The 16,731-nt window shown below is 40.1% G+C and overlaps 2 protein-coding genes across 2 annotated transcripts in view; one reads left to right on the forward strand and one right to left on the reverse strand.

Moving 5' to 3' along the window:
* Nucleotides 1-177: 177 nt before the first annotated feature.
* On the forward strand, nucleotides 178-4,386 carry CTSZ (cathepsin Z; the record flags this gene model as incomplete). The annotated part of the gene is made up of 5 exons (XM_010182585.1): nucleotides 178-338; nucleotides 2,195-2,377; nucleotides 2,988-3,138; nucleotides 3,395-3,557; nucleotides 4,057-4,386. Coding segments are annotated over 5 exons (772 nt in total), but the record flags the coding sequence as incomplete, so codon positions are not given.
* A 3,153-nt stretch (nucleotides 4,387-7,539) lies between these two features.
* The window catches only part of NELFCD (negative elongation factor complex member C/D), a 9,412-nt gene continuing 220 nt past the window's right edge, over nucleotides 7,540-16,731 (reverse strand). The window contains 15 exon segments of the mRNA XM_010182584.1: nucleotides 7,540-7,665; nucleotides 8,066-8,150; nucleotides 8,153-8,197; nucleotides 8,565-8,705; nucleotides 8,944-9,039; nucleotides 9,367-9,481; nucleotides 10,443-10,582; nucleotides 11,128-11,262; nucleotides 11,806-11,971; nucleotides 12,384-12,514; nucleotides 13,267-13,419; nucleotides 14,338-14,445; nucleotides 14,767-14,876; nucleotides 15,959-16,068; nucleotides 16,249-16,364. Coding sequence (XP_010180886.1) covers nucleotides 7,631-7,665; nucleotides 8,066-8,150; nucleotides 8,153-8,197; nucleotides 8,565-8,705; nucleotides 8,944-9,039; nucleotides 9,367-9,481; nucleotides 10,443-10,582; nucleotides 11,128-11,262; nucleotides 11,806-11,971; nucleotides 12,384-12,514; nucleotides 13,267-13,419; nucleotides 14,338-14,445; nucleotides 14,767-14,876; nucleotides 15,959-16,068; nucleotides 16,249-16,364 — 1,686 coding nt within the window. The 3' untranslated portion in view covers nucleotides 7,540-7,630.

A 16,731-nucleotide genomic window follows, 5' to 3' on the forward strand; every position in this document is an offset into this window, starting at 1 on the left:
GGTCACGCTGCCCGCTGTCTCGTGACCCACCCTGCCCGCTGGACACTCGCAGCCTTGTTACGAAACTCCCCGAAAGCTGCGTTTTGTTTTAAAAAACCAACCCCCGTTTGCCTGAAAACACCGCTCTGGGCAGCGAGGGCGCTGGTGGAAGCTAGTCCGTCTCTCTGCCCGCCGCAGGGCCTACCCCCGCCCGCACGAGTACCTGGACGTCTCGGCGCTGCCTGCAAGCTGGGACTGGAGGAACGTGAACGGCATCAACTACGCCAGCACCACCCGCAACCAGCACATCCCTCAGTACTGCGGGTCCTGCTGGGCCCACGGCAGCACCCGCGCCATGGCAAAGGTACACGGGGCCTTGGGCTGGGTGGTGTCTGCCAGCCTGCCAAGCCGGTGGTCCCAGTGAGATGTAGGTTTTGGTAAGCGAGGGAAACCTATCTTCCGCTTACAAAATAGCTGGTGTACAGAAGGGGTGCCAAATCACTGCAGTGAGTAATGCTGCAAAAACTGAGGCTGAGACTGTGAATACAGTCCGGAAACGGTGCAAATGCCCAAGCTGAACGCAAGGAGGTTTGGGTACAGTGGAGAACGCGGTCTGTGTGAGGCTGTGCCCACCTCCTCGGAAATTGTGTGAGGGGTAAACACCAGCACGGTTAAAAAGCTGTGTCCACAAGGAATGCATCCGTAGCTCCTGCCAAACTGCTGTTTAGGGCCTGGACTAAGAACTGGGTTTTCTGCCTCTTTTCTTGGAGGTGAGGTGATGGTATCAGCAGATGCAGAAGCAGTTTTGTACTTCCCTTTTTTGGTACTGCAGCCTGCTGCACTGCATCTACAGCAGCAAGGGGCTGCTCCAGGGATGCCTGGGCATAAGGAAACGAAAGAAGCTGCCTCTTGTGGGAAGGGCTTGCAGGGTATTGCCTTCAAAAGCTCTGTAATTCAAAGGAGCTGACTACCACAGCATACAGACAAGTCCAGTTTCAGTACATATCTTCCTATCAGCCTTGTTCTTTGGAATAGAGAAGTAGGGGTTTGCTTCAGCTGGAGAAATGCTTTCCCTAGAGACTACACCATGATTTGTGTGCAACAGTAACATGCTGCACAAGCAGTCTGCATTGGGAGGCTGTAAGAGGATTAACTGTGAAGAAGAAAGAGGAAGTTGTACAGAAATGGGAAGATAATGCAGGTGTGAGCAGGGACCAGGGATTCTGAAGAATCTGCTCTTAAGCAGTACAAGAGCACAAACACAAATGAGAGCTGCCATGATGTAGTGAAGTACTAGAATAGGTAAAATACAGCAACTTCCTAATTACATGACTTCAGGTAAGACTTAATTGTGTATGTAGGCATGCCAGTATGTGGCATATCTATAACATAAAAGGATGATTTTAAAAATGAGGATATTTTTTCTTAACTGCTGTGAATAGTTAAAGCGCTCATTCCCTCTCATGTTGCTGGAAGACTGGGCTAGGATAATGCCTCCTGGTTCTGTCATGTATAGTTGAATGTTAGTACTAATAGGATTAAAAGTACTACAGTGGCATCAATTAAGACTCTGAGAAGCAGTTTATAAATACACATCAGGAAGCTTTCCTGCCAAGTAAGCTAGTTGCTTCTAAGAAAATAAGGCAGCAGGGTGGTGATGCCTGTCTGGGGTGACAGAAGAACAGTGAGATGTCGATGTAACAGTGAGGATATACATCTGAAAGCTTGCTTTAAGTTTCTGGAGACTGTCTCTCAGAGCCAGAGACCTGGGCTGCATGGGCTTATGACTCTGCATGGATTTATGCATAAATCTTTACTTGTGTAAAAGAGGCTTGTGAGAGATGAGTTTATGATGTGTATTTGAAAACTCTTTGCTCTCAAAGCCAGGAAACAGATCTGGAAATTTTCAGAAGCTTTGACTTGAATTAAAAGATGTCTAGGGCACTTCAAGGCTTTAAAGAGATCTTACTCATCTGCATATTTTTGTTGCATTTTTAAATGGAAAAAAGTTCTAATGGAAACTCAACAATAACTCAGCCTGTCTGTTTGAGCTGGGTCATGCTGTGTACCTCACTGTCGACAGTAGATGCTTTTCCAACCACAAGTACTGTTGCCTGCAAACAGTTACAGGTTCAGCGAAGGAGACAGTTTTAGCACTAGTGCAATGTGTAACCACCCACGCATTCCACTAATGAAACCCCATTTCTTATCTTTACAGATCGAATCAACATAAAGAGAAAAGGTGCATGGCCTTCTGCCTACCTCTCTGTTCAGAACGTGATTGATTGTGCTAATGCAGGATCCTGTGAAGGTGGAGACCACTCAGGTGTTTGGATGTACGCCCATGACCATGGCATTCCAGATGAGACCTGCAACAACTACCAAGCAAAGGATCAAAGTATGATGCCTATTTGCTTTGCTGTAAGGCTTCATCCCAGGTTTATCAGATCTTTATATATATATAAAATAGTGTCTTGGGTTTTCAGTGTACTGGTTCCTGCTTTTCAGAGTAGGAACTGCTGTTTGACTGACAGAACAGGTTTTCTTTACAGGCCTGTGTGTGTCTTACTTTAGCCAGACAGCATACCATTAAATCATGCCCGGACAAGTTTGCACAACTAAATTGCTTAAATTTAATCTCTTAAGTCTGTGATATACAATCTCTAATGTACTGAAATATTTACAAGTGTCACCTCAAGCTAAACAAAAGATAAACGTAACCTTTGTCTGGTCATGTATGGCTGCAATAGTTTTTATATCTAGAGAAGTGCATCTGAAGGATTTCATCAAAGCGCCTATGAAGTGAAGAATACTAACTAGTGACTGTAGAGACTTTAAATGTGGTTTCCAGGAAGAAATTTAGTTCACCAAAGAGAGTATGTATTTATAATTAAGTTATTAATATCTGCCTCAAATAAGTTAAAAGGAAAACAAAAAGCTTAGAGTGGTACCATTATCACTGCAGGAGATTGATTTTCTTCAAGTGAACTATCTCACCTGTTTTGTAGAGTGTAAGAAGTTTAACCAGTGTGGAACTTGTGTCACTTTTGGAGAATGCCATGTGATAAAGAACTACACTCTCTGGAAAGTTGCCGACTATGGGTCTGTCAGTGGAAGAGAAAAAATGATGGCAGAAATCTACACGAATGGACCAATTAGGTAAAAAACTTGACTGGTAAAGAGAACGTTTGTCTACTGGTAATACTGGGATTGAAATACTTGAAACTTTCTAATGACTGAAGCGCTCTTCTCCACTCTAGCATATGTTAGCAGCTCTGCACTAATATGCACTTTTCAGCTTGTTTGTAGATAAATTGAACTCTGAAGTCAAAATGCAAGAAAACCAATTGCTCTTTTTAGCCAGGCCCCTGCCCTGATCCCCTTGTATGAAAATGCTTTCTCTGTTTTACTACAGCTGTGGCATAATGGCTACTGAAAAGCTGGATGCTTACACCGGAGGACTTTATTCAGAGTACAACCCCTCACCTGTGGTGAATCACATTGTATCTGTGGCTGGCTGGGGGGTAGAAAATGGAACAGAGTACTGGATCGTTCGTAACTCGTGGGGTGAACCCTGGGTAAGGAAACATGGAAACAAATACGTTTGCAGAATGACCTTAGAGGAAAGGTGGGGTTTTTCACTTGCAAACAGGAAGCTGCAAAGCTAGACCGTGGATAGGAAGAGTTAAACTTTCTTTGAACTAGACTGGCAATTAAAAAAATGAAACTTATCAGAAGACAAGCACATTCAGCAAAAGTTACTTGAATAATGTCAACTCAATCCCAAATGCTACCTTTCCATGGACATGCAGCTCCTGTTATGGGCAACTGTAAATTACCATTAATTGTGGGCAAAAATCACGTCATGTACCTGGAATAGATGAGGGGGATGTAAATTCACCAAAGCAGATTGCCCCTTTAAACAAGGTTGCCTTCTGAACCCAGTGTTATACTTCATCTTGAGTGAATTCCTAGAATTGCTTCAAAATCGTTCGTATTTGGAAGACAGAACACTCAGCAGCATACATTTTCTCTACTTATGTTTTCTAATTCACAATGCAAATTAATTCTTTACAGGGTGAAAGAGGGTGGCTGAGAATTGTGACAAGTGCATATAAAGGTGGAAGAGGAGGAGAGTACAATCTTGCTATTGAAGAGGACTGTGCATATGGAGATGCTGTACTTCCTTGATTCTATATTGTATGTCTTTTTGTTTAATACTACTTTGTAAGCTTCCCAGCACAACCTTTTTCTGTTTAAAGAACAGTAGTCTAAAACACTCTCAATTCAACACCATGAGGCAGTTCTGCAAAATTAGCCCAGATAGCAAAACACAATCTTCAAAGTAAAATAAATATAGAGCTGCCTCTAGATAATTATTTACAACTTACAAAAGTAATTTACGCATGAAAAAGTTGTCTGCCTTGATACACAGTATTTACACCATATTGACTTAATCACAAAAACTGTATATGTAAGTATCTTTTTAAAATACAAATTGTAGATATACTGGGAAGGAAAATGTATACTCAATATTTGGGTTTAGAGCTTATATTAAATTCTCTGACAGCACTGAGAATCGTATCACAGTGATGCAGATTAAAAAATTACTTCTGGACATGATATATTCAAGAACTTAAATCCCCTGTCATTTCTTTGGCCTCCTGGTAAAACAGCACTGTTGGAAGTCTAAGATAATGCAGTTGCTTGCATCCAACCAAAATGATAAAACAGACTAAAAGACAAAGTCGAAACATTAAATTAGTCTTGTCTTTGCTCAAATCCGTTGCTTTAGTGTGATTTGCCATGCCAGTTTTTTTCCTAAAGAGGCAAAGTATAAATTGCCACAAGCCAGAACTCTTCACTAATATGAAAAAAGGTAGCAAATTCTCTTAGTAACTGGCTCAGTTTTAAGTAAGGGGCAAATCAGCACTATGTCAAGTGTTACTAACTGCCATTGTTAACCACATTTAATAAAGGGACACTTTTCTCTTACGTGACTGTATGTATTAGAAGAACTTGTATTAATACACGTTTTCAGTTGTGTTTTATTGTTGTACCCAAGCAGTAGTCTCATGTGGCAGACTGGCTACCCACGACTTACCCAGGGTAGTGCTGCTTTTACTGGACTTTTTCTTGTGAAAGGCTTGGTTGACAACACAGTCTCTACAGCAATTAAAGTTCAATTACACTGGAGATTAAGATACGAGCTACAAGAAAGCATCCAACTTCAACAAGCAAAGGAGGCGTAAGACATTCAGATGATGTAGGATACCACTTTTAAATGCCAGTCTCCAAAACCTACCGTAAATGAAACCAGCCTATGGATTATGCATCACTCAAACCTGTAAAATACAGCTCTTTAGTTGGGCAGAGGAGGAAAAAAAAAGTATTTCCAGAAACTCTCTACCTCCTAGTTGGTAGCTTCTGCAACTTACCTTGGTTTTATCTGTGAAAGAAGTCTGCTCCTAATCAGAAGATAAGTTTGGCAGAATCGTGAAGACCCACGAAAGAGAGAACTGCTAGTGTCTAGGATGAAGATGAGGTGGTTGTGCTATTTACACCTGAGGTTAGGCCATATTCCAGTAGGCTAGGGAGACTTCATAAACTGATTTTTCTGGTTAATTAATTTTGGCTTCCTACATGCAGTAATCGTACTCTAATCATTAGGTGTTTCTCTCTCTTATCCACCATTCCCCTCTTAAGCATGGAAGACAATAATACAGATTTAAGTCTAGGCAAAAGCCAGAAATACATCGGTCTCCTTGGTTTTGCTTTACCATAGCAGAATTACTCCATTGTGCCAAAAAAGGGTTAATTCTGCCAAGCTGCAGTGCCTCCAGTAAGGCAAGGTCCACTGAAGTACAAACGTGGTAGTATGACAGTACTGATCACCGCATCATGGAAGTTTTAACTAGTTAAAAATCATCTACATGGGTAAGTGCAGAGGAACTCAAGTATTTAGAGGAGCAATGCCACACGTGAACACAGAGTAAAACAAAAGTACCGCTTGTTTAAACAGCTGGCAGTTTTGCAGTGGGCACAGGAATGAACTGGTCTCGATTATCACTAAAAGATGATACAGGGCCACATCCAAAAATGAAGCTCTACGGGGTAAACTGTTTCTATAGTTAATTCCACAAAGGAAGGAAGCTGGGGTTACAAAAAGCTGAATGTGTATGGTAATTCTACTTAAAATATGAAAAATAGGTTTCATGCAAGTGTAAATGGTGAGAGTTAGGTGGAATGACTGATAGTACATCTTCTGTTCAAAGATACACAGTCAGTTCAGAACAGCTTCTGCGGATTCAAGTTTTGCCATTTCCAGGCTGTGCTTTAAGTTAATCGGAGCACTGTTAAGTGTTGTTATGATAAGCTCAGTCACTGTGGAGTACAGAGGTGAAGGACCAGCCAAGGTCCTTTTGTAAGGAGTTAAGAATCTGTACAATTGGCTGGTATCAAGAATTGTCAGGGTAGCTTAGAGTTCCCATTCATGAAACCCTGACAACAGAGAAGAACAAAGTTATTTGCTTTTTAAATTTACATTTAGTTGGACTTAAAATGTCATTGTCTTTTAGAGAGCAGGTTCTTTAGAAAATGGATGTGCTTGGAAAAGTGCAATTGGCTTGTCTATAGCCCCCACTTTTAAGCAAACAGTATTTGTCTGTACTAAGAGGAATCCAGCCCAATGAACAGAAAGGAAGAGTAGTCTTAATGAAACTTTGAAATAAAGTGTCTGGAAAAGAAAAAAAACCTTTATTTTAAATGTAAATTATTATCTTGGGTGCGTACCCCACTGTTTGGCATCAACCAGGACAGAGTGGAGATAAGTATAAAAACAAGCCACAACAAGCAGTAATGAAATTTTTGCACACATTCATGGTTTTGGACAGCAGTAGAATTCTGACGTGGTAATGAAACTTACCAGTAACGTTTGATGCATCTATTTAACAAAAAAATAGATTCCGACAGAGAACACTCACATAGGATTCACCTGGAAATACAAAACTAACCTTGACTGTTACAACTCTACTTGTGTTACACACCACTTTTTTTTTATAGCAGTAAATATGTAGGATATTTAGAATTCCAATAGGCAAAGGTGAGAAAGAGGCATAGTGGCTTCTTCGCAGCGCAGAGCTAATCACACAAATTCCTTTTTTTACATCTCGCAATAACAAAAACCAGAGCATTCAAGATTTAGTCTTCAGAGAACTATCTGCAAAGTGGTTTTAGTAGGAACCACCTTCCCTATTCTTCAGGTTTTGGATATTACACAAAGAATCAGTGACAAATTCTGCAAGTAACCAAAATAAATGGTTATATCTTTCTTTGAAATACATCTATTTCTCTCCTACCGTCCCCTTCAGAATATTCAGATCTATGCTCCTGTTTAACAACAGAAAATCCTTCAGTATTATTCCATTTTCCAAAGTGCATTAACAGTCCTCTGATCTGAAGCTCAAGGTCACCATGCAAGTCAACCAAAAGCTCTTCAGCCCTTTGTTCCTTGTTTTGGGTTTGCTTGTTTGGTTTTAGTGGGGTTGGTTGGGTTTTTTTGTTGCTGCGTTGCCCAGTTAGAGAACCTTACTGGAGGAGAGCGTGGCAAAGTAGTGATCATGTGCTCCAAACTCTTGATATTTTCCACTGCTTAGTTCATCATAATAAAGTTAGATTTGCAATGAGCTTAAAAGGAAAAGAAAAAAAAAAGCGTTCAGTACATTACTCTGATTTATCTCTTTGCATGTGGATTTCTGCATTACGTAAATAATGAGGATTTTAGTGCTTGGACAGATGTTTTTGTTTTAGGATAGAAGTGTATTATGACAGACTACTTTCCTTCTTATCCTTTCTTTACTACAGCATTAGTCATCAAAAAGCAGTATTTCATCTCCAAGTTCCTTACTACTACCCAGAGATTCTTGATTAAAAGCAAAACTGGTAAACACAGGCCCCTAAAAGGGAAGTTACCCGTGAAAATATCTGGCAGGCTTTCCTATTTTTAGCAATCCTTCTCTGAAACATTATTTGAAAATTGTAACAAATACAAAAGGAAGCAGCTATGCAATGAATAAATGTGACTTACCTATGAACTCAGTGACAGGATCATGTTCGCCTTCTGTTTTAATAGTACCTGCAATACTTTCATTCTCCAAGATCGGAAGAAAAAAAACTGTACAAAGTCGGAGGTGTATGGAGGAGCAATCACATCCAGCACCTGAAATGGCAGACAAAAATGGACCATTCTTCCAGTTAGAGGGGTAGTAGGGACAATATCTAATTCACAATACTAGTCTTGAAAGCATACAAGTAGTTGCACTCAAGACCTCTTGTTCTCCATACAAGTACTTAATCATATGTTTTTGTGGTACTCTACTAAGTTCCTCAATACTTTCAGAAGTCAGGAGTCAGTGGGACTAAGTCACATCCTAGGGAATACTGATATTACATACATTGTTCAAAATCCGATCTTAATATCTTAAAATATTTTTTAATCTGAGGCAAGCTGATTTAATATCTGAACACATACAAATGAAATTAAAGTTTATTTCTATGCGTCAGTAAACACAGTTTTTGCTGCTGACCTCTGTAACAAAGTATCTGATGAGAGAGATGTCCGTATCTAGCTTCTCCAGGCATTTGCGGATATAGCTGACAACAGGTAGGACATATCCTCGACTAAGTAAGTGCACCATTCTATCCAAGAGAGTCTTCTTCAATTCCAGCTGATGGCAGGAGTCAGGAGGTGGAGGGGGAGAAGAAACCAAGAGATTAGAACTTCCTCTTGAAAGTGTTCGACTTTTACTGCTCATTCTTACTGATTCAATATCCACTATGTTACTTTTTAACCATGACCATATTCCTAAATTAAACTCTTAAAACTCCTACGACAGCAAAAGCTGTTATCTTGAGTAAGAGTAACTAATATGAAGGAACACAAATACTGAATCCTTTGAGAATCACCTGCTCCATTACATCAAGCTGTGAATGTTCTGTTTCAAAGAGCTTGACGAGAAGTTGTAGAACTTGGGGATGAAGCAGCTGATGGCACGTACTGATCTGCAAACAAGACAAGAAAGTCAGATTCTCAGAACTTCAATTTAAAAACCAGTGCACCAGTCTTTATTAGACAAGTTTACACTGATGTCCAGTGCCACACAAACTATTCAAGAAGTATTCCACCGTTTCTTTCTTTGATACCTAAGTTTTTCTAGTGTAAATAATGCTGAGATGACAAAACGAAATAATAAACTCTGACTAGAAACAGATTAATTTCTGTATATGTACTGAATTACTGCAAATGATAGGCATCCAATGGACTGGATGTACTTCCAGTTAAGTGTCAGAAGTGTTTTGACTCTCCAATGAGATTTTATGTACTTTTACCTCATCCAGTAACGCTAGATGAACTGGAGTGTGATCAGTCTGCAGCTGGAAATATCGTGGTTCTGACACTGTCCAATCCACCCACTTTAATACACCCATTGCCACCACTGGGAACCTACAGAAGAGATCACTTTAGCACAGGAGCATCAAAAAACCCCCCAAACAACCAAACAACAACAAAAGAAACCCAACAAAAAACCCCCGTAACTCAAAAAAACAAAACAAAAAACCTCCCAATATTAAAAAAAATTATAATCTTTCAGTATATTCTAGTGGTTGCTAGTTTCGGTTTAACTTACAGCAGAATTAATACAGCTCGAAAAAAGTTTTGTTTGAAAAGCTGTCAGCACATCAAGAAAAAAAGTAATAAATTATTTCTACAAAGATACTCCCTGCTTAGGTAGGAATACACAACAAAATCCATCTACATTCCACATTTGTTGCAGTTTATTCATACTATTTCATACTTTTGAGAAGAATGGACACACCTGTTGCTACAAAAGCTTTATTAGGAAGACAAAGTAATCTGCCATCTTTTTCCACAGAATCACAGAATGTCAGGAGTTGGAAAGGACCTCGAAAGCTCATCCAGTCCAACCCCTGCCAGAGCAGGATCACCAGAGCAGGTCACACAGGAAGGCGTCCAGGTGGGTTTTGAATGTCTCCAGAGAAGGAGACTCCACAACCTCTCTGGGCAGCCTGGGCCATGCTCTGGCACCCTCACAATAAAGAAGTTTTCCCCCATGTTCACGTGGAACCTCCTATGTTCCAGCTTGAACCCACTGCCCCTTGTCCTATGGCCTCAGCCCATTGATTCCAGTGGCAGAAAAAAAACATATTCTGAGACTCACAAGGACAAATTGTCAGTGAAAGCCAGAATCTGTCCTCACAAGAGAGATTCAAAAAGCCAGATGGACAATTCTGAAAGCTGCTTTCAGACCACATCTTCATGTGCACTACAATGAGGATGCTCTCACAGAGTAGCCCACTAAAGTATCTCCCTTTAGCAGTACTACCTCTCTGAAATACTACTTTCCTTCCAACAACTGAAGCTTAGGACCAGTCTCTCCACTCACCTGATGCACTGATAAAGAGTGCTCAGTTCTGCAACCAACTCTGATGCTCCTTTGTTCTCATTGCAACACAGATTGTGAACAGTTTCAATGGCTTTTGAAGTTGACTTGAGTTCATCCTTATTTATGCTGACTCTCTTGTTCTGAAAAATTGCAAAGTGTGAAAGCAGGAATCACGAATATACAGGATGTCCTTGGTTAGTTCAAGAAAGAAATTGTAACCTGTGATAAGCCCATGATTACATCATGTTTCTAAGCATTTTTAGACTCAAATGAAAGTTGCAGAAGAATTAAGTATCAATGAACTGAAGTACAAGGATGTTTGCTCTACTTAATTCCTTAAGAATTACTTTATCCACTTCATAGAATTAAATCCCTCTTCCTTTGAAAAAGCACATGTTTCTAGTAGCAGAGAACTGCTACTGATAACTTCTAGGGGGAGGTGGGGGAAGAGAGAAAAAATACTCAGTGTACTCAGACTTTTGTAGTACTATTTGATCATCAGGGATCTTCAGGATCTACCTTTTTTTAGTCATTTCAGTTGAAGCCAGAAACATTTCATAATGAAATAAGTAAATCAAGCTGAATACATTATTTTAAACTGAGTAACTTTGTGACCATACATTTTCTTCTGCACAGTCAGGCTGCTAGAGGTAAAAATAGCCTTATTTACAGAACTGAACATTACCTTTTTCCACATCTCTACTACACTGGCTGCATATGCCAGTATGTGAATATATTTATGTTTGTGGTCCTGGTTGATCTTAGCACCTGGCTTAAACAACGACTGCATGAAGAGGTCCAGAAAGGCAGGTACTCGAATCTGTGAAGGAAATTAATGGTTTATTAGAGCTCGAGTCACCTCTCATAATGACTTTTGCACCTGATACACCTTGCACAAAATGAAATGCAACACATTCCCCTTTGGGAGTAGGTTAGACAGATGTTTAGGTCTTTCCAAAAAAACTGACGCGCGCGCACACACACACACACACAAAATCAACCAACCAGTCCACCCACCCAAAACAAGAAACAACAGAGTTACAGACTATATTGCTAAAGTACCTAAGTGCCACCATTTGTTACCAGAAACCGTATTAGAACAAGGCAGTGAGAAATCTGAAACATGCCATTTAGGCCTGCTTATATCAAACTGCAAAACTGGGTACGGTTTTTTATTATTTTTTATTAAAAGAAGTTAATTCATGCCTTGCCATCTTTATCTCCTATTGATAACTTCTTTAATTAATTTAATTATATGCAAAAAGACAACTTGGAATGATTAAAAAAAGAAAAAAACAATGTACAAACTAGCGCTACTGTAACAGAATTAAGTTCCAGAGGCCATAAAAAGATAACTACCAACCAGCTCTACTGGAGGTGGGTCCATGCTTGTAAACATTTTGAACAGGACAGTGATATCTGCTGGATTCAGAGCTCCTTTGGACAACATCGCACCAAGAGCCTGGCACGCTCGAGGATAGGAGGCTGCAGTACCCAACGCTAAAGTGATCTGACTGGCATCATGGCCTCTAGATGAAGAGCAAACATACATAGCAACATATGCATTTGGACATTTAAGTTTTAGCATGAGTGAACAGGGAATATCCTACAGAATGTGATGCCTCAGGGCAGAACCCCTTATCCTGGGTAGTTATAGAAATAGGCTTGTATTTCCCTTGTTTGTTTCTAAAACATTTGTAGCATAACAAAAATATTTCTTTTTTAATAGACAGAAACTTCAATTCTTTGCTCTCCTTATTTCAGGTCTGCCAGTACAGGACACTGAACACTTCTGTTCTTCTATGAATTAAAGCTTGCTACAAGAACTGCTCTGATGCAGCTAAGAATTCTCCTTTTGCTGGTAATCAAGAAATTAGCAAAAGACAGCAGTTTACAAATTCCAGTGACTTACATGTCACTAATAATGTAACTCCCACTTACTTCTCATGAGCATACCGCTGAACTTCCTGAGCGATCCGTCTGACAGCCGACCCTCCTTGCTCTTCTTGAGCTAATATGGACATCATAGATTGAGCAAAAAGGTAAGTGTGTTCTCCATGGCACACCATCTTCTGTGAAAGCACACATCAAAAATCTTACCAGTCAATGAGAAACATGCAAGTACACTCCTGTGAGTACACTGCCATAATAGCAGAGATTTCACTGAAATCTACTACTAAAAATAAAAACCCAAAACAAAACCACAAACAACAAGAAAACCAAAAACCCAACAACCAAGAAGAAAGTACAGAAAGGCACCATACCAGTGTGTATTGATACCATGCAAGAAGAAATGGCTACATTGACAACTTAATTTCTTAAATGCCAAAATAGAGAGGAAATTCTATCCTACTCACACTGAACACTTTCTCTGCAATATTTAAAAAATAAGAGAAGAGTAAAGCCACACTAAAGTCATTATGCTATTTCACAACACAGAATGTATGCTAGGTTTGAGATGGCAAACTTCACACTGACGTGGATGATAAAAGCATTATTTTAATTTGCCAGGGGACTGACTAGACCGATCTTTAGATCTTGCATTAAATGTGCAAGATAATAGTTCTTCACCTTTTTACAGTCTAATTCATAAATGTAAGAAGTGTCACGTAAGCAATCCAAGGAATTCTTGGTCACAGAATGATCAAAAAGCATAAATGTCTACTTTTGAGCTCAGATATACCTTCTGTTCATAACATTTTGTAAGACTTGGTAAGATGACAAGATTCTCTGCAATCCCACAATGATTTGTATATCCTAACTAGAAAGGAAAACACTATTTTCTTTCTACATAAAGGAGGTAAAAAAACCCAAAAGAACTTACAGCAAACTCAGGCAGGTTTTTTTCAAGGTTTTCTTCTCCTCCATCTAAAATTGTTGCCAGAGAAGTACGCAGGACTCTGGAAAATACTTCTAATTGCTGACACGCTGTTGAAACACTGGTTATTTCCCCTTGATATCCAGCATCAGATATAAGCTATAAAAATCAATCCATCACAGAAAACTTGTATTATTTACATTTATATTTCAGACACCCTAACAAGTTCAGAAGAACACACAGAATGATTTGCCTCTGTATACACTTACTGGAACTCACGTTCATCTTTTAGACTACAGAAAAGGAAACCGATAAAAGATGTGGCAAAAAGAAAGTAAACCATAATGATCACACAGATCACACACAGAATCGCTCGGTTGGAAAAGACCTCCGAGATCATCATGTCCAACCGTTCCTGTCTACCCACTAAACCATATCCTTAAGTACCTCATCTCCCCGCTCGTTAAACACATCCAGGGATGGTGACTACACCACGTCCCTGGACAGCTTATGCCAGCCTCTGATGACCCTCTCAGTAAAGAACTTCCTCCTTATCTCTAACCTGAACCTCCCTTGGCACAGCTTGGTGCCATTTCCCCTTGTTCTATCCTCCATCACCTGGGAGAAGAGACCAGCACCCACCTCTCCACAACCTCCCTTGAGGTAGTTGTAGGTGGTGATGAGGTCTCCCCTCAGCCTTCTCTTCTCCAGGCTAAACAACCCCAGTTCCCTCCTCAGAGCACACCAAGATACATCGTTCTTTCTTGACAACAAAACTGACCGGAATGTTCCATTGCACCAGAAATCCAGAATTTTCAAATACAGATCAAAGAAAAACAACCCACAACAAAACACACAAAAAACACACAAAAAAACAACCAACTCAAACTGGGAAACTACACTTACTACTTGCAACCTGTAATTCCTCCTACTGATATGTACTTTTGTTCTGACATTTGAACAAGCACCATTATGCAGGAATACATGAAAGATACAGGCAAGACCACAACCAATATTTGATGTCAGAACAATTAACCCTTTACAGACATTCTCATTTATTAGACTTGAGTATACTACCTTCACAGTAAAATTAAGCATTAAGCAGTCGGGATGGGCTTCTGCCAACTTGTAAAAGAGGTCTCTCCACGTAGTATGTGCTATCATTTGCTCGAGCCAGGCTGGAGTCTGAAGAGAGCAGAGCAAAAGAGAGCAACATAGGACTATCTAGTTGTCAAGATCATTAAAAGTAAGCTTTTACCTCTCAGGAGTCCTGCGAGTTGCTATACAGGACTTTATTACAAAGGAGGATGCAGTGAAAGTTTCTGAGTTCTCTAAGCCTCTGAGGACTCCAGTGAAATACAGTTAGTTCTCTGAAACCAGCTGTTTCTTAACAGAAGAGCTTAGAAGATGCAATTTCCCTTCCCCCACCATCTACTACTCCATCGGATGAAGGTGTCTATGTAGGATCCACTCATGTAAAGATAGCAACACGGATTCCATGCACACCTCTCCTTCCTCTGTAAAGATGGAATCTGCTTTCCGAGGGTCAAAATGCTTGATAAGTAAGCTCTTTAAATGGTTTTCTACAGTCTCCTGAACTTGCATTGGCTCAACACCTGTATAGAAGGAACAAAAAACTTGGCAGATGCAATCCAATCAAACATAGAAGCAAAATCTTAACTTTTTCAACAAGGACAGCAACTACTTAGAAATTTATCAACACACAGAAGATGAGGAGACCTGTCAGTTCTACTACCAAGCCACACTCATACAGACAGATTTAGAGAATCTCAATCTTTTTTCCTAAATGCAGACTGTTTAGGATCACAGGCAGGTCACACTAGTCCTTTTCTTCTTGCTCTCTTCATCAGTCATGCAAACAGCAATGCCACAAGACTGTTACTGGGCACAATACCAAAATGCATATATTTTAGACAGAAGGAATTTTAAACAAATCCCTTTTTAAACAAAAGGGATTACCAGGACTGGTGCACAAACCCACCTTACTACAGGCTAAAGTCAATCCTTTTAATACATTGCCTATCAGTAGTTTTGATAGTATACTACAAAACAATACACAACGTAGTAATAAGTAGTTCTACATTTCTGAGATCAGAGTATAATACTTCTAATAGGGTTTACACTAGCTAAGGAACAAAGATACCACACGTAAATGCTGAACATGCCATGCAAGAGGCTGCCAAAAGATTCATAAGCAGACTGGTAATACAGAATTCTTGTCTTAGAGAACACAGGCATTTGTATGAAAATGTTCCATCTAACCACTGATCCACTGGAAGGGAACAGTAACTAGTAATAAGGTAATTGTTTAGGTGTTTTTAAAGGTAATATTACATTATTATATAGTGCTATTACAAAATACTGAATATTGCTAATACCATCTGTGTAACGGTACCCTTGCCCTCGTACACGAAAACAAAAAGAAACCATGGTTTATGCAGTTGTTTCAACTACAGTACCCTTTATAACAGTTTGTGGGCATTTCAAAAAATGTTCATCAACAGATCACTTATTCTCTGAGCAGAATAAACATATTACTATAAAGAATTCAGTCATGTACAGGATGACAACTTCATAATGATCCACTTCACAAGTATAATCAAATTTGTCACCAATTCAGATATTTCTGACAAAAGAAAGACTACAGACCCAAATTATACTGTATCCCTTATCATACCTGTTTGGATGAGCCACTCTGCCAGCAAATTTACAGTCTGTGCCACTGCAGTGTAGTTTTCAGAGAGGAGCTGGATAACATTCTCTGGAGAACCTCCCGCTTGGAAATATCTGATGAAAGAATTGAAAAAGAACTGTTTGAAAGTTATACTTAAAACAAACAAACTGAACTCTAAATAAGGGAAAACAACACCATCATTTATCCATTTTCACGCACACTTCCATACAAAGCAGTAACATGGCATCTAAAACACATAACATGCACCACAACACACACAAGTTTACACTCACCTCTTTAAAGTGTTAAATATTGACGGCTCCATTATATAGTCTGGGGTTGAAAATTTCTTCAGGCATTCTTGCTGCACTTCAGCATCGTCTTCTCCCTCTCCATCTTCATCGTCTTGCTATTCCAAGCACAGCCAAGTCAGTCAGCTCTCGTCCTGTTTCCCCCCTGCACGCCCATATTTAGGCTATTTTTGCCCACAGAACCTCACACACCGCAGTTTACCACAGCAAGCGACCTGCCCCCCAGACAAACACGACTTCTTAACAGAGAAGGTGCAGAAACAAACACGGCCTTGACGTTGTTTCCCTCCTTTTTAACCCCCTCAATCCCTAGGCCCCACCACAGAGAAAACCTTCCCGCTTCTCGCCTCAGCTCGGAGTCCAGGACACAGCTCCCCACGCTCGCAGGGTAAGAGACCACCGAGACCACCACTCGCCACCCGAGACCAGGTGGCGTCCCTCAGGAGAAGCGGAGGGGAGCGCTCC

This window comes from Mesitornis unicolor, unplaced genomic scaffold (assembly GCF_000695765.1).
Source record: "Mesitornis unicolor isolate BGI_N332 unplaced genomic scaffold, ASM69576v1 scaffold42814, whole genome shotgun sequence".
In the NCBI taxonomy this organism is placed as follows: domain Eukaryota; kingdom Metazoa; phylum Chordata; class Aves; order Mesitornithiformes; family Mesitornithidae; genus Mesitornis; species Mesitornis unicolor.